The sequence below is a fragment of the Asterias rubens genome, chromosome 3, assembly GCF_902459465.1.
Source record: "Asterias rubens chromosome 3, eAstRub1.3, whole genome shotgun sequence".
Classification (NCBI taxonomy): Eukaryota; Metazoa; Echinodermata; class Asteroidea; order Forcipulatida; family Asteriidae; genus Asterias; species Asterias rubens.
Genome location: NC_047064.1, coordinates 17,413,972 through 17,439,038, shown reverse-complemented (window position 1 = coordinate 17,439,038; position 25,067 = coordinate 17,413,972). Strand labels below are relative to the sequence as shown.

General features: G+C 37.9%; 2 protein-coding genes across 2 annotated transcripts; one reads left to right on the top strand and one right to left on the bottom strand.

Annotated features, from left to right (window-relative positions):
- Positions 1-748: 748 nt before the first annotated feature.
- LOC117288435 (myosin light chain 3, skeletal muscle isoform-like) lies at positions 749-10,248 on the bottom strand. The gene is made up of 6 exons (XM_033769297.1): positions 10,076-10,248; positions 9,527-9,566; positions 5,369-5,509; positions 4,290-4,454; positions 3,601-3,678; positions 749-2,100 (listed from the first exon to the last, which is right to left on the bottom strand). The coding sequence occupies exons 1-6, from the start codon at positions 10,076-10,078 to the stop codon at positions 2,063-2,065; spliced, it is 465 nt and encodes a 154-aa protein (XP_033625188.1). The 5' UTR covers positions 10,079-10,248; the 3' UTR covers positions 749-2,062.
- Positions 10,249-12,318: 2,070 nt separating this feature from the next.
- LOC117288193 (ankyrin repeat and MYND domain-containing protein 2-like) lies at positions 12,319-21,970 on the top strand. Its single transcript, XM_033768938.1, has 10 exons — positions 12,319-12,488; positions 13,895-13,959; positions 14,561-14,699; positions 15,185-15,358; positions 15,860-15,945; positions 16,641-16,849; positions 18,545-18,680; positions 19,539-19,667; positions 20,500-20,656; positions 21,679-21,970. The coding sequence occupies exons 1-10, from the start codon at positions 12,422-12,424 to the stop codon at positions 21,807-21,809; spliced, it is 1,293 nt and encodes a 430-aa protein (XP_033624829.1). The 5' UTR covers positions 12,319-12,421; the 3' UTR covers positions 21,810-21,970.
- Positions 21,971-25,067: the final 3,097 nt, after the last annotated feature.

The window sequence follows — 25,067 nt, the reverse complement described above, 5'->3', positions numbered from 1 at the left end:
GTTGACGGAGTCAACCCCCAAACAAGGTTTTTTTGTTTGTTTTTTTTGTGTGTGTTTTTTTAGTAATCTGTTCGAACACGGCTGTGTGAATTATTATTGTTGAAGGTTTGATCTGTAAACGACGAACTAAAAACTTAAGTAATTTGTTATCCTCTGTTTTGTGTGTGTGCTTACTGTCTCTGCCCCTCCCCCCCCCCCTTTTTCTCTCTCTCTCATATCGTATTTATGTTCGCATTATTTTTTTGAAACTACTCTATACCCTCCCCTTATTGTGATAATTCAACGTCAAAACAAATTTCCTTACACGCAGACAAAATGATTTTGTTTTCGACATTCTGTACGTCATTATATTATAGTAAACAGGATAAATAGCGCCGAAGGGCGTATAATAGAAACTTAAACGAAAACGGCAGTTCCAATAATTTGCCAGAAGTCTCCCCGCCCCCAGCCCCCACCCCCTGGGAAAAAAGGGTACCCCATCCAAACAGAAAAACATCTGGGCCCAATTTCATATGCAGCTATATATAATACGCACAATAAAATTATGCTTACCAGAGTAAGCCAAACGAACATGTCACATGTACAACTTGTGACTAGTATTCTAGTTATTTTTGCTTAGCAGAAACATTTTGAGCACAATTTTCTGATTAAGCAACTTTAAGAAATTGGGCGCTGGCGTGAAACGAAAAGCGTCGTTAAGAAAAAACACACATTGAATAAAGTCAACATTCAGCTCAACACAGAAAAGTGAAATGTAAAATTAAGAGTTTATTGCATGTTGTATCTGATGGCGTACCACACAAGACCAAAATAACGGGTAATTAAAAGCAAAGATCCAGTCCCTGTTATATAATGACATTATTGTGAGAAATTTATGTTGTTTTAACTTACTTTACGATATAGGCATAATCCCTGATCTGCAAGAATTATAATAGCGACCAGTGCCAAAGCCTATAAGAGTTGTGCCAGCCCATGTGCATAATACGTGACAGCGCCTTATGGAGTTGTCACTTATAAAATCATTCGAGACCAAATTAATCCCAAAATATTGTTTAGACTTTATGAATTGATGCTCATCACCTAATGATTTTTGCTTCCAAAAACCAAGGACAACAGCAACGTACAAAATTACTGTTTGTGTATGCACATAACTGACTTCAAACCGGTTCAAAATTGTGTGCTCACTTTCCATTTTATTCGATGATGTATTATGACCACAACATTTGATTCAAAGTGAAAAAGTCATGAGAATTTATAAGAAATGACTTTTTTCAGCAGGGTTGATCTATATGACGAAGTTGTTTTTGATCAGTGACTTTCGCAAAACTAAACCCAGTTTGTCAAAAAACATTCCAACGACATGAGTTTGAAATAGTACATGAATATGCAAATAACTCATAGTATAATTTTATACGCACAATGAACAGAGCTGATTATAACCCGGCATTATGAATATAAATTAACCTGTTGAATATGCACATGAAGATGTTGCACCTCAAACTACAAAATGGTACATTAACATTATGCAACGGTAAAAAATAACTTGACATTTTTTTCTCTTCATGTTCCCGCTAACGAAGAGTTTATTTTTTTCAAGTAAAGAATTATAGTTTATGTACAAGAGTATAAACTATTTGATACACCCATCGTGTATTTTAAACCTTAAGCCAAATTCATACAATCTTTAAACACTCGTTATAAACAAAAACATAGTTTGGCACACACAAGCTATACCAAAGTTGTAAAGATACATAAATAGAATATACTACTCACTACAATTGCACAATCTAACGTTTTGTTTTTTTTTGTCCTAAAAAATGTCTACAATGAGTTTTAAATATACTTCTATATTTAAGAACGCTTTTGAGATGTTGTTTACTGAAAAGTTTGAAACAGAGAAAGGTATTCAATTGATTACGTAAAGAAAAGAAAAACCACAATGTGAAAAAAAGATGAAGACATTTTGCAAAGAGTCAACCAGAGAATTCTTGAGAATGACGTTGTTGTTGTTGATTCCAACTGCGCATATAATGCTACCGCTGAACAATAAGGAATGGACTCTTCATTGCTCCAGTGTTACCATTATAGACTTGATCCAGTCTGCGGATTAAAATGGAAGAGAAATTGAAAAGAAAAGGAAAGCATATTAATAAGCAAACGAAATAAACAAAGCAAAATTGCACAAACCAAAACAAAATTAATGAAAAGTGATGTCACTGTGAGGCGCGAGGTTTAGACGCGCGATAAGGTGCGCGAGCAATTACATGAACATGCATGAAATTAGGAAATTGTGTCGTTAAAATCTCAAGTATTTAGCCTAAGGCCGTATCCGAATTGGCGGCTACGGCTACGGCTACGGCTGGATCGCCGCGTCGTCATGCATTGAAGTATAGGATGTCCTTAGCAACACCCCTGGTAACGGTCGTAGCCGCAGCCGTAGCCACCAATTCGGACACGGCCTAATATTGAACCTTTTTTCACGTCAGGTACGTACGTGCATACGTCATAATTATGTGAACATGCAATAATAAGTGGTGACGTCACCTAGGAACGACACCATTTTTTTTACGTTCACGTTCACGTTCACGTACGTATTTGCTCGCGTGACGTGCATTCAAAACACTTTTTATGTATGGATGCGAGGAAATAATGTAAAACTAAAACTATCTATTAGGAATAGTAAACTGTCGATTTGTTTCAAATCGTTTCACCAATAATTATCTTGTTCATAAAGTTCGTATAAAACTAAACTAATAGTTTATTTAGCAACTTTTTTTCTTCTTCAAGCGCGGGGAGGGGCTCTAATAATAATAATAATAACACAGCATTTATAAAGGCGCGCTAAATCTGGTGAAAAACCATTCAAAGGCGCCGGTCAAGATGGAAAGAGGGAAAATTATCAAGTGTTGGGGAAAGCAAGTGTGAACAGGTGTGTCTTAAGTTGATGCTGAAAGATGGAGATGTCATGGATTTTCCTGAGGTTTTCAGGGAGTGAATTCCAGAGCCTGGGTGCTGTAATGGAAAAACCCCTGTCCCCGTAGCTGGCTAGACGAGACCGGGGAACAAGGAGCATGTTGCTGGTGAATCTAAGACCCGGTCTTGTAGTACGGGGAGTCAACAGGTTTTGAATATAGAGTGGGGCTGAACCTTGGAGTGCCTTGAAAATGAGAATGATTATTTTGAATTTGATGCGTTGTTTGATGGGAAGCCAATGTAGATTATAAAGGATTGGAGTGATGTGGTCATGCAATTTGTTTCCAGTCAAGAGACGTGCTGCAGCGTTCTGAACAGATTGAAGGCGCTGCAGCGTGCTCTGTGGAAGGCCAGCAAGCAGACTGTTGCAGAAATCCAGTCTGGAGGTGATAAACGCATGGATGAGTTGCTCTGCTGCCTTCATGGAGCCTTTATGGCTCTATAAGCAAAACAAAACAAAACCTTTGCATTGGCTACCTAAATGCTGAAGTCAATTAAAATGGAAACGTGTGTGCGTGTGTGCGCGCACGTTTCATCAGCCAATGATAGGTATTCCTTTGGGACCTCAATGAGGTCGATGTTTTGGTTTTTGATAACGTCATGTACAGTGGACGTTCTATACTTTACCTTCATAATTAATCATCCCTCTTTCATTCTCATGGCCAGCCATCAAAACGTCCATTTCCTCATCTGTAAGCTTCTCACCTGATTTTGAAGGAAAACAACAACAAAATACAGCATGTTAGTTCAGCTTGTCACAATACAAACGTCATGTTCCCTGCGTCCTATAACAGTAATGAACGATAACATTTATTGAACAAAAAGGAACCAAACTAGTTTTAATTCCAACCCCAAATTGGTAACAATGATTTGAATTGGAGAAAATCAAGACAGTCGTGACTAAAGGAAATTCTGCCTAACGTCCCTACGGTGTTACCCCCTGTGTAACAAATCCGTCTATAACATCCTCTTATGAATATACATGTAGTTCTCCTCCAGCCCACCGGGAACAATAATACTGACAGAAGTTCCCAGGACACCGGCATGGACTGCGCCGAGGAGCAGCGTTTTCGGCATGCCGGGCCGGGACAACTGAACAAAGATCGCCTCCATTTTGATTAATTGGATGCGTACGATTAGCATCCCCGGGTCGACACAGGCCTTCCCCGGGTTCAGCCAGTCATCTCTGACATGCTCTCTTAGTTCCTTTCATAAACTACATTAATCAAATTTCGGAAAACTTCGCCTAATCGGAAACGCTTATCAGAAAACAAAGAATTAAAATTGTCTTGATAAAAGGGAACATTTTTTCTTACCGAGTGCTGTGAGGACGTGGCGCATCTCAGCTGCTGAAATCAGACCATTGGCCTCCTTGTCGAACACCTTCAAACCTTCCAAGTAATCCTCAAATTGACCAACGTCTTTACTTTTTGCGACGGCTATCAACATGGGAAGGAACTCTTCAAATGAAAAGCGTACGTCTGCAATAAGATCAGAACAATACAAATCTGCAGTTTATAATCAGCTTTGAACTGTGTTTTTTTTTCCCTTGGAACAATAATAAAAGTTTGTTTTGTTTAAAGGAACACGTTGCCTTGGATAGGTCGAGTTGGTCTTTGAAAAGCGTTTGTAACCGTTTGTTATAAAATGCATATGGTTAGCAAGATGTTTTAAAAGTAGAATACAATGATCCACACAAACATGCCTCTAAATTGCACGGTTTTACTTTTACTTTGCAAACTAACACGGTCGGCCATTTATGGGAGTCAATGGCCGACCCGGTGTTAGTCGACGAGGTAAAAGGAAAACCGTGCAATTTCGAGTGATACTTGCGTGGATCATTATATTCGACTTTTAAAATATCTTTCCAATCATATGCATTCTATAACAAACGCTTTTCAAAGACCAACTCGACCGATCCAAGGCAACGTGTTCCTTTAAGTATCTGTAATGAACCATGGTTACTACAGCAACACGGTCAGTATGAAGGCATACCCGTGCGCCCTGCTTGCTCTCCTACGCCCTCGTTGGATGCACACAACATATTGTTCAATCCATAAGCAATATAATAATTAATAGCACCTGGCCCCTCAAAAAATGTGTACTTTTTCTTCTTACACAACCCGTCACAGAAATCACGAACTAACGAACAAAATATTTTTAGTTTTTAATTTTTTGCATGACTAGACAACGTTAAACTAGGCCTATACTCATGAAGTTTCCAGGCTTCATGAGCTTTACTTATTCATAGCAATGATGAGCGAGGCCAGACAACTTTTGACCGAAATTGAAAATTCATCGCTAAAATCTGGGACTGCATTTTCGCATAGCAGCATTTATAATATAAAATAAATACGTGTTGATTGGTCTGTAGTTAACTAATAAATCGTCTTACATTCATCAGCAGTTCCTATCAGTTTCTTGATTTCTGCCTGTGTTGGGTTGTGACCGATGCACCTACAGACGTTTCCTACATCTGTGCTGGGAATTTTGTGATCTCCTTGTTTGTCGAAGAGGTTGAAGATTTCCTTGAACTCTGATGGACAAAAAAAAAGAAGAAGAAAAAATGATGATCTTTGAGCAGTAGACAAAACAGGTGGAATTATATACACAAAATATTTTAATCTGAAATAAAGACACCCATGAAGCCTAAAGCTCTCAACAAAACCATTACCATTATTAAACACAACGGTCTGTTTTGTTGATAACTCTGGAAACAAAGATCGCCCATACTGTTTTCAGGACAAAATATTAACAATTTGTTTGATGCAATCAGTTATTCTTTGTATGGCTAATTAATCAAACAATGTGGTTAATGCTCTGGCCATCGTTTGTTAAAGACATACTTGAACGAAAACGGCAACGAGGGATCTTTGCTGAAATTCATTTAAAATGTTCTCAATCAAAAGAAAATTTAGTTCACATAATTTTAACCAAATGTTATTGTTTGAAATACAATCATGTTGAATACCATTCTCCGGTGCTTTTCAGAAAGATTTGTGAAAAGCCCTGTTACGTCATCCCTCATGTTACTTCATAATTATTAGGAGCTCCTGTTGTAGCCGCATTTTGCAGCCGCTTTTTGCAGCATGGAGGTATAACAGACATGTCAAATTAATTTGTCATGTTGACGTCAACGGCAGAAAATTATAGTTTTTTAAAACCGAAAAGTTGGGCCGAATATTTTATCGATAATAGTAACTTTCTGAAACATTTTAAATGCACCAAAAGGCCGCGGCGGTAACAACTCTATCAATATTACAAATTGTAAACTTCATTCTTAAAATTCCAAATTCCATTTCACTCGACTTTTTCTCATTACTAAACATGTTTATTTGTTTCATAACTTTAATCCCACATGAAGCATTGTTTTAAGATTGCCTCTGTGATATTCCACACAATATTATTTCAGAGTCCGTCATGTCACATAATGTAAAGCTGTTATAGCTCACGTATACCCATACTTCATCGCTACCCAGTATAAGCCCCGTATACATGTACTTATATGGTGCGCACAACCAGCTGTGATTGATGCAGCCGTACCATTGGCTCTCCAAACATGGAGTTCACATACCAAGACTCGTGACGCGGCTTCACTAGAAGGAGGAACCCTGCCTTGTGGTCGGGGAATTATCTTAGATGGCATGTCGAGGTGCCCCGATTCATTAAGGCATGAACATGTACATGAGGTAGAAATTCTCCATGGTTTAATGATGTAGGTTATTGAAATCCGATCTTACTAAACTTGTCTATGTGGATGAGTTTATTTTGTTAGGAAGACCTCCCTGTCTTTATGAATATTTTTATTCGTAGGCAATCTGCAACTCACTGATTATAAATAAGTATACACCATGAAAATATTTTCCGTTTGAAATACATATTATTTTTATAATATAGGTTATTAAATTCAACCTTCATCAACTTGTCTACAGTTGAACCATTTGTTTTTAAATGTCTTCGGGAATAATTAATTTAGGAGGCAATTTGCAACTCACTGTTTTAAACCGTATACACCAAGAACATACATTATTTTCCGTTTGAAATTCTGTCGAAATCATGTTTGATGGTGTGAATGACAAGAATTATGACCAAGGTATACTCGCAAAACAATGGCTTCATTTTCACATCATGTATAAATCCTGTAGAACAAAATGGGATAATAAACCAAAACATCTCATTGTTTTGATTTATGAAATAATTTCGAGAGGAATTAATTTATGTGTAAATTGTGTAGCATTTGAACCTCTAAAAATATCTTAAGGCAAAGTGAGTGCTTCGAAAGAACTGGGGTTTCACTAATCTGATTATGTTAAGAGAATTCAGGAATTACTCAGTTTGATTTCTCAGCTGTCTTCGTTCGTTCGTTCAAACAGGCGCTCTTAGGAGCCAAGGATCGCCATTTCAGGTTTGCAATGATGAAAATAAAGTGACAGGTCATGTGGAAGATTTCAAGTAAAAAAAGTGCGTCTAGAACGATGATGGATAACTCCACATGAATCAACTTTGATTTTAAAGATTCAATCAGTGACAGTTTTAGCATAGCACGATCATAATAAATTGTATCAATGTCTAAAGAACATAAGCGAACTTGAAATCATTTTGGAAGGGATGTGTCCAGTTTGAACATCGAGAGAAAAACAACTACAAAGAAAGTTTGCTAGGTTTACAGTTACAACCAACACTTATACACATCAAGCTTTGGAAATAGGCAGATGTTCATTTAGTCCATGAAATTCATCTCAACAGTTTCAGAAATCATTTTCTGAAAAATAGGCTACCAAACATCAGAAGTTTAGAGTCAGTTTTGAAACGCAGCATGATTGTCTGCAAATCTGAGCTAAAAAATCATGACTACATCCATTCTCCATCAACTTCAACGCTTATGAAAACCATAACTTAATAGAAAGGTTTGACATCAACTTGCTGCACTCTTTCAAAACATGATCCACCAATTTGTTATGAGACCACGTCTAAAACACGCCCCTTATCGTATGCATGAACCCCCACCTCGCCAGCTGCAGAGCTTTGTCACGTCTGAAGCTCAGGCGCCCATGGAATTTACTGACCAATAATGATGGATTCGTCTTAATAACAAATAGGTTATAATAAAATAATAAGCATTTTGGTAAGACAAAAAGATTCGACCTTGCATCTCAGATGTTTACAAATTAATTACATTGCTTATGCAAACTTTATGTTGGGCGTGGAAACTAATTGGAACTGAGATTGGTTAAAAAGATATGCACAATTATGGGCGACCTTCAACGTTTCACAACCGAGAATACTTCAACAATAATTATGGCATAATGTGATTTGGAAAAATCAAAAATCAATTATCATATACAATTGGCAGCTTTTAAAGGACATTTTCGTAATTTTTTTTTTAAATTAATAATTCTGAAAAGTAACAAGCAATGGGCAGGGTGTAGTTTTTCGATACCACAAACACATTCGGGTAAATTTATCTTGAAGTAATTTCACTCCAACTATGGGGAAAGGAACATGCTCCAACACAGTAAGACTTTTTTGGTCAGTGCATCAATCGCTGTCGTTATCAACCCATCCCCAAAAGGGGTTCTTTACATCTCTTTGGACAATATAATCTGATTTGGTGTCTGCCCTCCTCTGTAAACTTAATCTTTTTCAATTGGGGGTAATAATAAGCACTTGAGAGGTCACACATCGGCAAATAGAAGGGCTTTCAAGGTGCCGAAATTGCATAGTTTGCTTAAAGTGGTGCGTGCATCAATAGGTTTATACGTAATATCACTATTCATTACAGAAAAAACAACGTATTACTTGGATACCCCGTCAAACTCACCCAAAGGAAAATTTGCCCCACAAACTCTATTATTTTGTGCAAAAAAATAATGTCTTTAACAATATTGACAGGATGGCACACTGCACTATTATTTGGACAGTTAATGTGTACATACGACGGACAAGTCCGACCGCATTAAATTATAGCTAGGTCTATAATGTGTACATGTGTTTACATAAAAGCGGGTCGCATAAAAGCTAGTTTCGGTTAATTTGTCACGTCTAATGATCGAACGTTGTGACACAAAATTAATTACCAGTAACATTTTAAACAAATTTGACATTTTAACAGAATCACCATCATAAACGGAGTTGATGAGTTCAGTTGATGAAAGTTGAAGAAAACTATTTCTTCACCTTGTTGTTTAATCGCAAAAGAAGTTGACGTTTCAACCCTAGCAGAGTCTTTCTCAAAGGCTTACATTGCAATTAATTTGTAGTCGTACATCAATACGAATTCCAGCATCTATGGTAACATCACAATGGAGATACCTCGTACATGTATTATAAATCTCAATCCAGGTTTTAGTTCACCCCACCAGCGGAATGTCTGGTTAGACATTGGACAACGAATTTTCTTTCGTCAATACTTTTAAGTTTCGTTTCATCCAAAAAGGTGCAGGCTGATACATAAAATAATTGCATGACTCCTGTTTAGGTGTCCATCGGTCTTTTTCTGACTCAAGCACGACTAAAGCAATGATGAATATTTTTCAAAGACTTTGTGACATACCTTCCATTTGATCCTCGTTGAACTTTCCCGGTTCCCGTGCCTGTAATAATAAAATGGAGTATTGAAAGTAAATTAAACTTTTATATAGACAATAACGAAACGTCTAAAAGATCCACTCTTAATTCTATGTAGATTTTCATAAAAATTGTTGCTCATCTCATCACAAACAAAAAGCCATCAATCGTCTTATTAGGATACTGCCCGTTGATGCAACAACCGCCCACTTCTCCGGTGTGGTTAACGCAGGGGTGATTTTACAAAAAGGCACACCGGTATTGATGTACCTGAAATGAGATGTTCGAAGAACTTTACTAATGACAAGGATTGCAATGTATAACAAAGCTGTTTGGATGTACATGATTCTGGAAGCTGTCTCTCAATAGACTACAATTAAAGCACAGGGTTTGTAGAAAAGTATGCAAAATACGATAAAATGGAAAAATGCAAGCAAAGTATTAATAGACAAGATCAAAAGAGGATTTCCCAAGCAGCGCTTCGCCCCTCTAGAAAATTGAAACAACTTTTAATACAGTTGATTGTGAAACATACCATTTTTGCGAAGTTTCTTTTCAAAAGTACTGGACTGAAGAAGGAGAATTACTGGGAGGGTTCCTCACGAAGGTAAAGGCCTGACGGATCGTAGCACCGTAAAGAACCGAAAAGATTCAAGTCAGAAGACGACGGCACTAGAGGGGCAACCTAAGATCATCAGCACCAATGACTGCAATGCATTCTGGGATGTCCGGTATGTCTGGAATCCCTGGTATGAAATCCTTTCCCTTAGAGATGGACTGTACCATTCCATTTATGGGGGTAGGTTTGTGTTTGTTTGAGCAAAGGTGACTCGAGTCAGTCATTTGGAAATGTTAGCCGTAGGTCAGGATCAGCATGGTGCAAGACTCTTTAAAGGTGTCTCTGTCTTCATTATTTTGGAGCCATATAGGTTAAAGTTACCCTTGATGCAAAGCAGCAAATCTGATCTCGAGTGTCTTTGCCAACGCAACCCTAAAGAGACAAATTGACGCAACCGAAACAACTTGAACCATGGAGTCATAAAACGGCCACAATTGTCGTATTAATTACCTACCAAATATGGCCGCTCATCAGTCCATTGTATAAGGAAGGGTGTTAAATATCACACTCATAATTATGTATAGACCCATATTGGCCTGTGTGTTATGTTTTCTCTTTAGTCACTTTTGAACTCAAGAATTAAGTTCGAAAACAAACATAATATCCTGGCCAGTGCTATTAGCAAACTTAAGAAGTTTTAACTTTCCCGATTAGCAAACATTGTGCAGACAATAATAGCCCGTGTAAGGTGACATATTAATGCATTTTGTCAACAGCAGTATGGTTTACAAGCTATTATCAGTTCATTCATATTATTACACAATGGGTTGCCGAGCAATCAAGCCCTGTGCAAAAAAAATACCATTGACCTCATGAATTTTGTATGACAGCCAAACTATATCAATGGCGATGAACTTTAGATGTGGACACAGAACACAGAAACGTGTTGCCTTCCAGTAAACTGTTGGAAAGGGTCAATAAATTTACATAATGTTTTTTTTTTCTTCTAAAGTATCTGTCGATTTGGAATACTACACTGATATTAGGCCTATAGCCTGTGAATAGGGCTTGCCAATAGTATTAATGCCCAATATTTTCCCGAGTACTGTAAAACCATTCCTCGCTCTATGGTAAAACATAATAATAAATCCACATGGCCGGATAAATCTCGGTGTGGGATTCGAACCCATGGCCTTTTTTGTTGCTCTCGCTTATGTTTAAAGCAATACCCAAAAGTGTCAAAATACAAACAGCACCATTGCACCATTTTACCCCGTGCGATACACTCAGCATTCAAGATTATTTATAAGACCGTGGCATGGCGACTCAATGCCGTGGTAGAAAACATGAGTGATGACCATGGGTTTCAGAACTCGATATATATATAATAATAACAAAAATAATTGTGTGTCATTAAAATTGATGCACGTATGGGGCCATAATTATTCAAATTATCAATAATTATACCGGGAGGAATGATATCGCCTAGTCAACCAGGGAAGTCATAGGGTGGGGCGGCACCCAAGACTTTCTACGGAGCGGGGGTGTTCGTGTACTCATAAATGCACTTTAAGTCTTCTTTTTTGTGCACGTATTTTTGTTTATACGGTCAACGTGACTTCTTCTTCGAGTTTAAAAAATTGAGCTTAAACATTTTCTTACACTATGTAATTTTTGTACTTTATATGAGCCACGCTTAGACCCTTTTCGAAACGACCGGCTTTGGCTTTGGATTCGGCTTCAGGCTAGCTTGGCCCCGCTGTTGTGTTGGCATATTTCGCGTGTTGTGCGCTTTATAGGCAGGCCCAGGGCTTCAGACGAGAGGACGGATCCTGAAGCTGAATCCAAAGCCGAAGCCGTGGTTTCGAAAAAGGGAACTTTAGAAGCCTATCATCTCAAGTACGCCCTCTATCGGTGAGTGTGTAGTAACAAAAAGGGACAGTTTCAAAGTCCTCAATAAAGAATGCACCGAGAAAATGGTTGCATTAACTGCATGAAAACTAATAACTAGAATTTCTTAGCATGATTATTTTTGTTCAATTTAATAAGGTGTTCTGTGTTAAAACTGAAACAGTAGAAAACATTCAGCATTATTGTATGTACTTTTTGCACCATTGTGGAATGGTGAATGGACTAGATCAAGTTTAAATTTATGAATTATTCATAAAACTCCTTTTACAGCATGAGTTATGCACACATTTATCCTGATTCGCATGTGTTATACGCTTGCTCTGTTCTCTGTCTCTCATTTTGTGTACAAACTAACGAGAGTGAGTCGTCAATATTTACTTGTAATTTCTAGGCTCTTGAAATAATTGTAAAATGGCAGGAAAGAAAAAGGGAGAGCTATCCAATTCGGAGAAAGAATTGTTCGAGAGTATTCAATCAGGTAAGTGTTGAATTTCAACACAACTGCAAAACAAAACGAATAAATAAAAATAAAATTTACTTCTTTGAGTTGACTGGTTTGATTGTTTCTATCTAGTTTTTTTTATATAAAATAAATTTTAAATTTTAAGGGCAGTGGACACTATTGGTAATTACTCAAAATAATTATTGGCATAAAACTTGGTGACAAGTAATGGGGAGAGGTTGATGGTATAAAACATTGTGAGAAACGGCTACCTCTGAAGTTCCATAGATTTAGAGAAAGACGTAATATAATATTCCACGATCTTGATTTCGAGACCTCAGATTTAGAACTTGAGGTCTCGAAAAATCAACCATCTAAATGCACACAACTTCGTGTGACAAGGGTGTTTTTTCTTTCATTATTATCTCGCAAGTTCGATGACCGGTTGAGCTCAAATTTTCACAGGTTTGTTATTTTATGCTTTATGTTGAGATGTCACCAAATGTGAAGGCTAGTCTTTGACAATTACCAATAGTGTCCATCCACTGCCTTTAAGAAGACAATGAATAAGTCAAGAAGAAAAAAAGAAGAAAAAAGTAAACAACAGTTTGGAATTCCACTCATCCAATTCAACCGATCTAGTTAAATTGCACTAGAAGAACATGTACAGTATAAAAATTTCTTTCAAAAGAGCTAAAAGGTTAAACATTTTAAACACCACAATAGGTAATGAGCAATTATTACCATCAATCAAAACAACAAACAATCAACCAGCACTTAACCAAAAAGCAAAAGAATGGGACGTAACAAAAATATACATAATCAAAAGGGCACATTACGAAATGTAACCTAAAACTTATAAATGAACATTCTCCTTTAGCTAATACTTTACAGTTATATATGCCTCTTTTGAGGATTTTAAATATATTGGAGGAGTTGACTGCGAGTTGACGGCACCAAATGAGTTGACGGCAAGTAGTAGGACCCGACTTACCCCCAGTCAGAGGCTTACGATTATATCACAACTACTGAGATTGCTGCCTTGTCAATGCCTAGCCCACCTTGTTAAGCTGTTAATGGCTCCGCTTTTAACATCGGTCTCATCACTGTAATGGTGACATTGATGAGACCGATGTTAAAAGCGGAGCCATTAACAGCTTAACAAGGTGGGCTAGTCAATGCCCTACACAGCAGGCCTGCTGGTCACTGGTGCACCAATCGCATTTATGACTATTATGAGGAATATTTGTCATACCAAACAAACCTTGACAAGTTTCTTTCAGATCTACTCTGAACGTTTTTTTTTTTAAACTATAAGGCTCCCCCGTGAATTATAGTTTCTAGTTCGTAGATTTATCAAGGAGACATTTTTGATACAAAGTACAATTTGTTTTAGACAAAAACTGATTTGTGTTGCGGTAATTTGTTTTTTGTTACTTCAGGGAATATTGAGCTGATACGACAATTGCTTGGGGCTTCTGATGTATCTGTCAACTGTCTGGATGAGGTAAAGTGAAAAAATTATGTTCAAAGTAAGAAGTGGTGAAAATCCTGTAAAAATTTTTTAAATTATTATACCAAAGGCTTCATTTTGAAGGACAGCAAAGTTCAAATAGCTACGCTCTCATTTCCAATTCCCTGAAATGTTGAGTATCCTCACTTGGTGAATCTGAAAATGAGCATTAAAAAACATTGTACCCGCGTGAAAACGTGGGCTCGATTGGTCATGTCGAGGTTGCAATAAAGTTTCCTTTCCAGTCTGCTACAGAATACATTGAATTGGCTCCAATATAATAAGTGTCCCTTCCCTTTGTTTTATACATGTATTTTTTAACTGCAATACTTTCTTTTATTTTGGTTTTACCCATACACCATGTATATAATTACTGTATACTCAGACTTTCCCGAGTTCTGTGAAGAAATCAAAGGCATTTCACTTGGGTGGGAATCAAACCCACAACCTTTGCCATTCTAGAGCAGTATCTTACTAAACAGACCACCGAGATATCATGGTAGCTAGAGGAAGTTAAAGTCCTATATTTTAGCAGCAGGTACAACAAAGATTTAATAGATGTTCAAAATGGTATACTTTATTTCTTCATGATCAGCATGGGATGACCCCTCTTCAGCATGCTGCCTTCAAGGGTCAAGTACCCCTCTGTGAGTTGATGCTCGCTAATGGGGCTGATGTTAACATCAACGAGCACGAGAATGGCTACACAACGCTTATGTTTGGTGCCCTCTCTGGTGAGTTTAGTAGTACCTTTTTCTTCAAAAGTATTGTTTTAGAAATTGAAATTGTCCAAATGACCATGCTACTACAGAAACAGATTTGATTGAACACCGTCCAATTTCATAGAGCTGCTATAGCAGAAGCTAATTGCTAAACAATCGTCTGCTATCCAAAACCCGCCGACAAAAATTGTATTCTGCCTGTGAATGTGAATTCCATTTAATAGTGCAGGTAAGATTTTGACTAAATGAAGCTTTGATTTTCCACCCCAGAAATTGACCCTCATATCCATGACGCCACTGTGAGTATAATACGAAAGGGAAAGACCTATTATATAATCAGATTAGCCCGGTAGCCCTCAGTTTGACAAAAACAAGTCAAACTTGCAGTTAAAGTTTGAAGGAGTGGGGATAGAGTCAGGTTTGAGGACATTGTTGTCTTGTTCAATATACCTGAGACCCATGTCAAGTTAATAAAAAAATACAATATTTCTCTCCAGGTAACAAAGACGTGACACGTCTGATGTTACAATCCGGAGCAAAGACATCTCCTGTGAACTCAGTCGGGCGGACTGCATCCCAGATGGCAGCATTCGTGGGCCAGCATGACTGCGTCAGTATCATCAATAACTATTTCTCCAGAGAGAATGTTGATTATTACACTAAACCACAAGGTAATGGCAGACGTTAAGATGTCCGGAGGAAAATTTCCATTTCCCTTGCTCTTTGTTCAATAGACACTCTCATGCCTGTTATTATTTGCTGGTTGCAACAATCAGAAAGGTTGAAACTTGAAAGTTATGGTTTTTATACGTATGCTTTCTTGTTTCATTTCAATTCATTAATTCTTGTCGTGAAGCCAAGGACTCTCATTAAAGCGAATTTAATTACTGCACAAGCCACGGACCCAATGGAGAGACGATAAGGAAGGAAGTTTTAGTTTTTTTATGTGGGAGGGCAAAACCCAGAGAATATTCCAGGGAAAAACCCACACAGTCAAGTAGGGACTGAATATCCAATCCAAAAAGTGCCCCCCTCAGCGTGATTTTAACTGGTTTCCTAGAGATGGAAGGCGAGGAAATATGACACTACCCAGTGACACTACCCACCCCTTTCTTGTTAAAAAACTGTAGCCACGTTTTTCTACCATCTTGATGTATCTCTTTGTTTCACAGGTTTTGAAAAAGAGCCCAAACTGAAACCAGAGTTGGCGGGTACTTTTCATAAACTCATTCTGCAAACAAATCTAAACCCAGTCAAGGTAAGGAGAAATACAGTTTGTATAATTTGGGGGGGAAAAAAAGAAAACAATTACTGGAGTGGGACTTGGACCTACGACCCCCGGTTGAATGTGCTAGCGCTCTACCAGCTGAGCTATATATGGAGCCCTAATATTGGCAATCTCCCTGTTTTTTCTCTCAATATCTTTGTGTGGGGTGCCAGTCAGAAGCCATACAACATGTAACTGTCGTAAAGCCAGAGAGCACTACCAAGTTTATGATACAAAACTTTGAATTTTATCACACTAAGACAAAAGGAAGAAGCCCAAAATGCTATAAATACAAATATGACCAAGCATGTAACCTTTACAAGCTGAAAATGTTTGCAGCCATTTCAATGGAAATTTAAGGAAATATTTATAATAATCATAACAGTAATGAGTGCTTTTAGGCCGGTATCCATTAGGAAGGACGCTCATGGCGCATTAAGCACTAAAAGAATTAATCAAAATAATGGGTACAGAAAAGATGAGTTTTGAGTGACAGTTTGAAAGTTTACAGGGATTCAAGTTGAAGAAAGTGTTGAGGTAGATTGTTCAAGAGTTCATGTGCTGCAGCATGGGGAAAAGAGCGGTCTCCTGAAGGACGATGACAATCTGAGTCGGACAACTGGGGAGATGCTGTAGAATGAAGAGTTATTTGCAGAAACTTATGTTGTATCTTTCCTTGTAAACAGCTGGTCCTGTTCGTCAAGAAACACGGAGACCTTCTGAATGAGTCGGTTCCAGTAGCCCGAGTCTTCGACTGCATCTGCGAGAAGCAGATGAAGTCATCGGAGACTAACGAGGTCCTAGCGATGAAAATGCATTACCTGTCTTGCCTACTCAGGATGTGCCACAAATGGGACGTGGAACGACCGGAGGGGGTGGACGGCCTTCTGAAAGTGTGAGTGGAGAATCTTTTGTTCATTTTAGTTTTTTGTCCTTTAAAGGCACTGGACACTATTGGTAATTAGTCATTCGTACTTGGAAAGGTTTGCGGTAACACCATGTAATGACTTTCTCTAATGAGTTGAGGTGGATCTGAAATAAACCAATGGTTTCAACTCGACGTTTCACTCAGTATGCTTTTCAGAACCAGCTCAACTCGGAGATAGTCATGACATGGTTTACCGCAAACCTTTCCATATCGTATTTCCAACAATGCAAAGTTTCAAATCCTACATTCTTACTTGGTTAACGAGCAATTGAGAACACATACATTTGTAATGCTCATGCTGATTGGGAAATCTATGGCTTTACTAATTAAAACAAAATCACTCAGAATACTTTGTTATGAGGAAACCTCACAATGTGGAGAACCTTCTCGTAGTGTTCATGAACGATAACAAGCCCTCCATAACAGGAAATACTTCAATGGTTTCACCTGTGTATATTAGTACTTATTGTTTATTTTTCAAATTTTGGTCGATATTGATTTTTCTCCATTCAAACCAATCTCAAACAGAGGCTGGTAGGGACAATAGTCTGATCCCAATTGGATATAGTGAGAACCATGTTCATTGTGCCTGTTGCATAGATGGAACAAGACTGATGGTGGTACTTGTAGCCACAAATTGTTTGTTAAAGGGGCCCTCTATTCTCTCATTAGATATAATCCCATAAAAACCTGACTACAGCCCAATCTGAGATAAAATTTTGCACTTTTTGTCCTTACAAGACTCACAAGGTTCTTACAAGACAATTTTTGTACGTCATCACTGTCCCTTTTTTTTTGTGTGGGGGGGGGGGGGTTCTACCCCTTTTACTCTTTGTTGTAGCATGTTGCATCAATTGTCACTCCACCAATTTATTAATCCACTTGTTTCAATTTTTTGTTCCAACATATTTCCTGAAACAACAGATTGGCAGTACCGTCCAAAAAGCTAATGTGGCTTTTCTTTTCTGAAGGACACTTTCAATACTAAAGAGAGGTCCCCTTAAGTGAAAGTAGTCCTTGATTTCCTACATCCCCAGGTAGAAGTAAATAAGCAGGACAGTTCTTTTCTGAACTAAGATGTCTCCCGAATTCCAAAATCTACTTCATGGGAGTAGGATAAATAGCAGGACAAGTTTTCAAAGAACAAGTCTAAACATCAAAGTAGGTATACATCTGATGTTACCTAAGCTTGGGCGATATCACGATATTATCGAATATCGCGATATTAATTTGGAAACGATTTCGATATCGGATGGATTTGGTTTTAATCGATATATCGCGATATATTGCGATAATCGCGATAATCACGATATATCGCGATATCGCGATATCGATTAAATATCGCGATGTATTTGCTAGCTGAGACATCTCGCACCCCATAGGTTTGGAGTAAAACCAGAAGTATAGGTCATTAGAACACCTCTCTTATGCTTTGACTGTCTCTTCTACAACTTTCACTTGGAGTTTGAAGACTGATGATGTCAAATTTAATTAATCGCGATTATATCGAATATCGCGATATATTGTCGGCGATATATCGTGAATAAAATAAATCGATATCGCCCAAGCTTAATGTTACCACAAACTGAGTATACATATGTGCATGAACCAAGTCAATAACTGTTTTTTGTGTGTCTTCATTCTCTATTTTTCTTTGTATAGTTTACTGAAGGGTCAAGAACCGGATGGTGAGAAAGTTGGGATGGAGAAAATTATGCGACAGTGGATTCGAGATTTCCCGTATCACGAATCAGAACTGCTACAACAGATTGTCCGCAACCTGGCCAATGTCAAAATTGTGAGGCTTGAATTGTGTTGTCCCATTGTGATAATTCTGATTTAAAAATATCCACAACAAAGTGCTCATGGCGCTTGCTTCAATCAAAAAGTTCCCTCTTGGTTGTCCTCCAGCAGTGCAAAGATCAAGAAAATTAAAAAGTCCAATGTCTTGTGAATGTTACTGAAATGTTTTTGAAAAAAGATGGGTCTTCAGTTTTTTTATTTTAAATGTCTATTGTCTGGATGGCCCTGATGGAATGTGGTAGACCGTTCCACACCTTCCTTACAGCTACCTGGAAAAAGAACGGGATCCCCATGAATTACTTCCAGCATGTTCCACAAGACGAAACTTGTTTAGTTGTGTATTTGGAGTGTCTGAATTGTATCAGACTTTGTGGTTTCATTTATTAGTCCCGGTTGTGAAGCCAAGGATGCTTAGAGAAGGAACTTAATCACTATAGCCAAGAACCTGATGGAGAGTAGGCAGGAAGTTTCTGTTTTAGAAACGCGGGGAAAATCAACACAATTGAGAACCCAATCCACATAGTGGCCCCAGAGTGACTGGGGTCCTAGAGGTGGAAGGTGATGAAAGATACCACTATGCCAACCTGACCACCCGGATTGGATTAAAATAAAATGTTGCTATTCCTTGCAAAAACACCCAAGTCCAACACAAAACAAATCATCCTGAAATGGCATTAAATAACAAACAAGTTAAACTGCTGCGTTTACTCTGCTAGGGTTTGAAAAAGTCAGAACAATAACAATTTGTTTGCATTTATACCATGGTTCCTTTTGATTGATAAGCAGTTTGCAATTGCAACAGCTAATTCAAGTTTTCTCAATTTGTGTTGTCTGACATTCTTGGTTATTTTAGGGTGAGGATCCTTCAGCGTTGACGATCTTAACACAAGGGATCAACGGATCTCGCAGTGTGGAAACAGAAGATGTGTGCTCAACATGTGGAGATGCTAAAGCTGCCAAAAAATGCTCAGCCTGCAAAATGGTAAAGAAGAACACCACAATAACTTGAAATTACGATGTATATACAAGACCGCATCGCAGGGCTTGTAGTTCAACCTTGTAGTTCAACAATTCTTCCACGGAATCAAAAGATATTTGTGAGACTCAAAGTCTAAAAAACCACAAGACCATTGTCTGGTCATGAGTTTCACCAGCCCAAGGCTAAAATCTCTGGCCTTGAGCCTGTCGTCCGTGTCACAATTTCGGGCCCTAGGGTAATAATAGACCGTTATCATGGTTTGGCCGTCTAGATTTTTCTCCAATTTTAAATCAGTGGAACCAAACCAAGGCTGGGGGGGGGGGGGGGAAATCTGGTCTCCTTTTTGTAAAATGGATATCAGCATTCTTACTGTTAAAAAAACAAGGAATGGTGGCGATGCCAGCATGATAATGGTCTATTGAGCTGTGTTAGTTGAAAACAAGCATACGGGTCAGAGAGGATAGAGGGCTTAAGGCCCGGTCCCACTGCAGTGATAACGATAACGATAACGACGCAAAGAAAACGCATTCCATTGGTTGAATGAGCGTGTGCGTATTCTGCGTGGAGCAATTCCACCAATAGAATGCGTTCTCTTTGCATAGTGATCGTTATCGTTTTCGTTATCGCTGCAGTGTGACTTGGCCTTTAGAGTAGACTGAGGATATACATGTACATGACCAACGTCTAATCAGTGGTGATGTGACCGTACAGCTTGCTGCCAGTATCCCCACCATACAAAGTTTTAAAGTATAGAGTAGTTTTGAAAATGAAGTTTTGAACTTTTGGAATGCGCTTCAAATGAGATTTTCTTATTCTTTGCTGTGGTTGTGCGCAGGTGAATTACTGCAATCCAGATTGCCAGAAGTTACACTGGTTCACACACAAGAAGGTATGCAAAAACCTGGCGGCAGACTTCTTGAGAATTCAGAAACTTAATCAAGAACTTGACGAAGAAGAGGAGAAGAGGAAACAAGAGGAAGAAAAGAGGAAAGGTGAGAGACAGGGTGGATGAAGCAAAAGTAAAATAGACCATGAAGCAGTCCTAGAATTTCATCTCTGATAGGGCAAGGCCATTTTCATTTTGCAAAGGGCATTTCCATTGGAATATCTTTAAAATCTATGGGAAACTTTCAAAGGGGCACCAATGCCAAGAACAGGGGCAACAGAAGCAATGACCTGTAAATTTCATGTGCCAATCCTCCAGAGATGTACATAAGTGTCGGTCTGTTTTAAGTTGAAAAAAAAGCATCTGAGAACCACCTGTCTTGATTTCAGGTACTTTGGAAATAGGGTACCCATGAAAATAGGGTACCACAAAAATAGGGTACCTCGAAAATAGGATACCCTAAAAATAGGTTACCTCTAAAATTGCGTACCCACGAAAATAGGTAACCTTGAAAATAGGGTACCTCGAAAATATGAGACAATCAAAATTATTTGAAACTCACTAAAATTTTGTGACCCCACAAATTTAGGAGACTTGGAAACTTGACACGAAACAAATCTTTACAACAAAGTAAGCTTTCGGATAAAAATTACACAATGTTGTATTGGGGTCATTATCAAACGATGACCCCAATGGAGTAACATTAAAGGCAGTGGACACTATTGGTAATTACTCAAAATAATAATTAGCATAAAACCTAACTTGGTAGCGAGCAATGGGGAGCTGTTGGTAGTATAAAACATTGTGAGAAACCTCCAAGGAAACGTAGTTTTCGAGAACGAAGTAATTTTCCACAAATTTGATTTTAAGGTCTTGAAATCAAGCATCTGAAAGCACACAACTTCGTGTGACAAGGGTGTTTTTTCTTTTATTATTATCTTGCAACTTGACCATGCAATTGAGCTCAAATTTTCACAGGTTTGTTATTTTATGCATATGTTGAGATACACCAAGTGAGAAGACTGGTCTTTGACAATTACCAATAGTGTCCAGTGTCTTTAAATTGCTATTGGTGTGCATGTAGTGTATCCCGTGAATTATTTCATTGTTTCATTTTGTTTCATCCAGAAGCAGAGACGGCTTCCTCCGAAGATAAACCAGAGGATGCGGTTAACATCGCTGCCTCAACAGCCGAAGGTGGAAAGGCGGAAGATGAGGCATCTCAACAAACAGAGACGGCCACAGACGGAAAGGCCTAAGACATAGTTGCTCAAGAATCGTAGCCTGGTGATGTTCTAAGAACTTTGAGATGGTGATGATGTGTTAATACTAGGCCTGGTTTATTAGTGAAATTTACTACTCGACTAGTCTCCACTACGACACTAGTCGCGGCTAATTTTTAATTCCCAAGATGCATTGTGGCAATGTGTGCAATATAGTAAAATTCAAGCGGAAAGGATTGAAGGATTGTGTCACCGATGTCTGATTGTGTTTTGTAAGTAAATTATGTTGTGAATAGTCGTGAGCGACACAATTGGGTCATTAACTAATGATTTAATAGATTCGACTAATGATTTAATAGTCGCGACTTCGACACTAGTCGCACTAGTCGCCCAGGTCTAGTTAATTTGCAAAGTTGTAATTTAAGGGCCTTGTGACATGCAGCAACTTTTGCATGCAACTTGGAGGCAACCAACTGCAGTGCTTGCTACAGGACCACATTGGTAGCAGAAGAAAAATATGTAAACATTCAAATGTGAATGTATTTATCTCTTGGAGATTGCCTGGAACTAGTTGCCTGTATGTAAATTGCCTCATGTTACATGGCCTAAGACTTGAGCAATCCAGGATGGAGACCAAAACAAGCTCTACTCATATAGGCATTATGCATTCCTGAAACGGTCTCAGATCCTTATAGGAGTATTGAGTTCCAGCAACCAAATGTATTGGTGTGCCATTTGTGTAGTTTACTTCACCCAAATAAAAAGTCTAATTTAACAACTTTTTTAAATGAAAGCAAATGTACTTGTGTGTTACACTGTCCAAATCCAAACACTTGCCCATGTTTTGTCTCTACAATGTTCACTATACTTAGAAAGTAAAAGTAAAATCCTTGAAAAAAATTGCTCAACAATGTCATAAAGACAAAGCCCCAACCCCCCTACTCCCTCAACCTCCGTTAGTTTACCAGACCCAAGCTCTAGTGTTGTCACTCAACCATAATTAAAAAATAAAAAGTTGGAAAGGTCTACTAACTAGCTCATGTGAATGACACCTATGCCTACCTTATTTGTGGACTAGAAGGGTTAACCATGTTTCAGTCCAAGAAGTATAGGTGGCAATGTCAGCTTGTGATTTGGTTCGACAGCCCAAAATGTAAATCTTTATGAAAGTTTCTAAAAGTCCAATAAAAAGAGAATTGCATGAGTCGAGTCTCGAAAAGGGATTTTTTTGACTTGTAGCAATACGGAGGAAAGTCAATGAAGAAAAACTATGTCAGTGAAATATCTGAGACATCTCAGGTCTGTTTTAGCAGCATTTGATTTTAGCTTTGCTTCTGCAGACGGCAATCAGAGCTATATAGCTGAAAAGCTGCTCATTTCAAAGATTCCAGTGGTTGATTAATGTTATATTTTGCATGGCAGTAAAAAATGTTGAAGAATTGAAGGGTAGTGTAAAACTCATGTTTGAACAAATTCTACACCCTAAATGTTCTGCTTTGATTTTGTGAATTGCATTCTTTTGTTGTGTACTGTTTTACTTGTTTGTAATAGGTTTCTCAAAATTTGTATTAGTTTCTGAGTACACTCACTGTATGACCAATAAATTATTCAATCTCTGTTATAGTAAGCACAAAAAACAAGCACATGGTTTATGAAATTCTACAGTTCTTTTGATCATTTCATGTACCTGACTTCAATTCTCCATCTGCAACTACAAAGTGTTTGTCAAGGTCTCAATTTGATATAATGTACAACATATAAATTGTCAAATAAAAGTACAACTTTATGTTCATGAATGTGTACCTATTGTGAAATTTATTTATCAAAGTGTATGCAAGCATCGTTTTTAAACTTTGAATATAGTGTTGATTTCAACTCGCGCATAGACTGAAAATGTACTCGTTATCAAGATCTCCCAATTTTATAGACTCCAAGCATCCATTCAAAATGTTGTTGCATTGAGACAGGCACACTTGCAAGATGGGTTTGCGTAGTGGTATCACACCTTGGGCACTATGTAGATTTGGGTTTTCAGTCCCTACTTGACTGCGTGGGTTTTCATTTTCATAAATCTGACCAGATTTAGAGTCTGGTCGAACTCAAAATCGGCCACCCTAAAATTCTGGCCACCTTCGAAATACGGCAACCTTCGCAATCGAGCCACCCTAAAAATTCCACCTCCGAAATCCGGCAACCTTCAAAATCCGGCCACCCTCAAAATCCGAGGGTGGCTGGATTTTGAGGTTTGGGTGTTTGGGTTGTCGGAATATATGGGTGTCGGAACATAGGGATGTTGGAATATAAAGCCGTCACCATCCCATTGTAGTACTTATAATAACATATCATTTTGCAGTGGAGAAACATCTCAGTTTTTCAGAAAACAGTGTATCTCGCACAACAGCTTATGCAATTTTACCCAGATTTGTTTATCATTACCAGTACCTAACTTCCATTCTCCATCTGCAACTGCAAAGTGTTTGTCAAGGTCTCAATTTGATATAATGTACAACATCAATTGTCAAAAAAAAAGTACATGAATGCCTATGAATTGTGAAATTTATTTATCGGAGTGTATGCAAGCATCTTTTTTAAACTTTGAAACTTAAAGCTTGTTTCATCAGACTGTGTTTCGTAGTGAAGTAGGATTTGAAACCTTGCTAGGTGGGAATACAAACTCTCTCAACGTGACTCAAGTAAATATTTAAATGGACTCAACATATTCCTGATTAATTTAATAAAGTAAGTTCATAATTTTATTCGGGTATTGAAATGTTAACAAAACTAATCAGGTGCAAAATAAGATATTAAGAGGTGCCAAAAAAATACACGTTTAAGAGAATCATAGTACATGTACTATCCCTTTTCATATTACCAAACCAATTTACACATCACCTTAAAAAATATACTTCTCTAGTTTCGAAAAATTAGCCACCCCGCACCCAATACTGATCAATTGTGAAAGATTATGGAAGATTGAAATTTATTTAAAAAAATATCAGTTGCACAAAACAACAATGTCTGAATTGACAATGCTATGAAAGGGAAATGTCTCAAAAGATTTCGACTGAAACTGCTCATCCAAGAACATTGGGTCGTATGAATAAAAACTAGCATTTTCTTTTACTTTACAGTTTCAAGTGTTTGCTACCATCCATATGAATAAAAGGAAGTTAAAGCTTTTACTTGGAAGTATTTACTAAAATGCTAAAAGTATCTACTTTTAATGAAAAGTAAATTATTTTATTTGTAGCACACACTTACTTCCATATGAATAAAAGGAGAAAATACTACAAA

What these genes read in the sequence shown, in the direction of transcription:
- LOC117288193 (XM_033768938.1), top strand. Translation starts at nt 12,422, where the DNA reads ATGGCAGGAAAGAAAAAGGGAGAGCTATCCAATTCGGAGAAAGAATTG. An exon ending in AATGCTCAGCCTGCAAAATG is followed by an intron (nt 19,668 to 20,499) that starts GTAAAGAAGAAC and finishes GGTTGTGCGCAG; the next exon opens with GTGAATTACTGCAATCCAGA. An exon ending in AGAGGAAGAAAAGAGGAAAG is followed by an intron (nt 20,657 to 21,678) that starts GTGAGAGACAGG and finishes TGTTTCATCCAG; the next exon opens with AAGCAGAGACGGCTTCCTCC.
- LOC117288435 (XM_033769297.1), bottom strand. An exon ending in CAACGAGGATCAAATGGAAG is followed by an intron (nt 5,510 to 9,526) that starts GTATGTCACAAA and finishes TTTGTCCATCAG; the next exon opens with AGTTCAAGGAAATCTTCAAC. An exon ending in GATAGGAACTGCTGATGAAT is followed by an intron (nt 4,455 to 5,368) that starts GTAAGACGATTT and finishes ATCTTATTGCAG; the next exon opens with ACGTACGCTTTTCATTTGAA.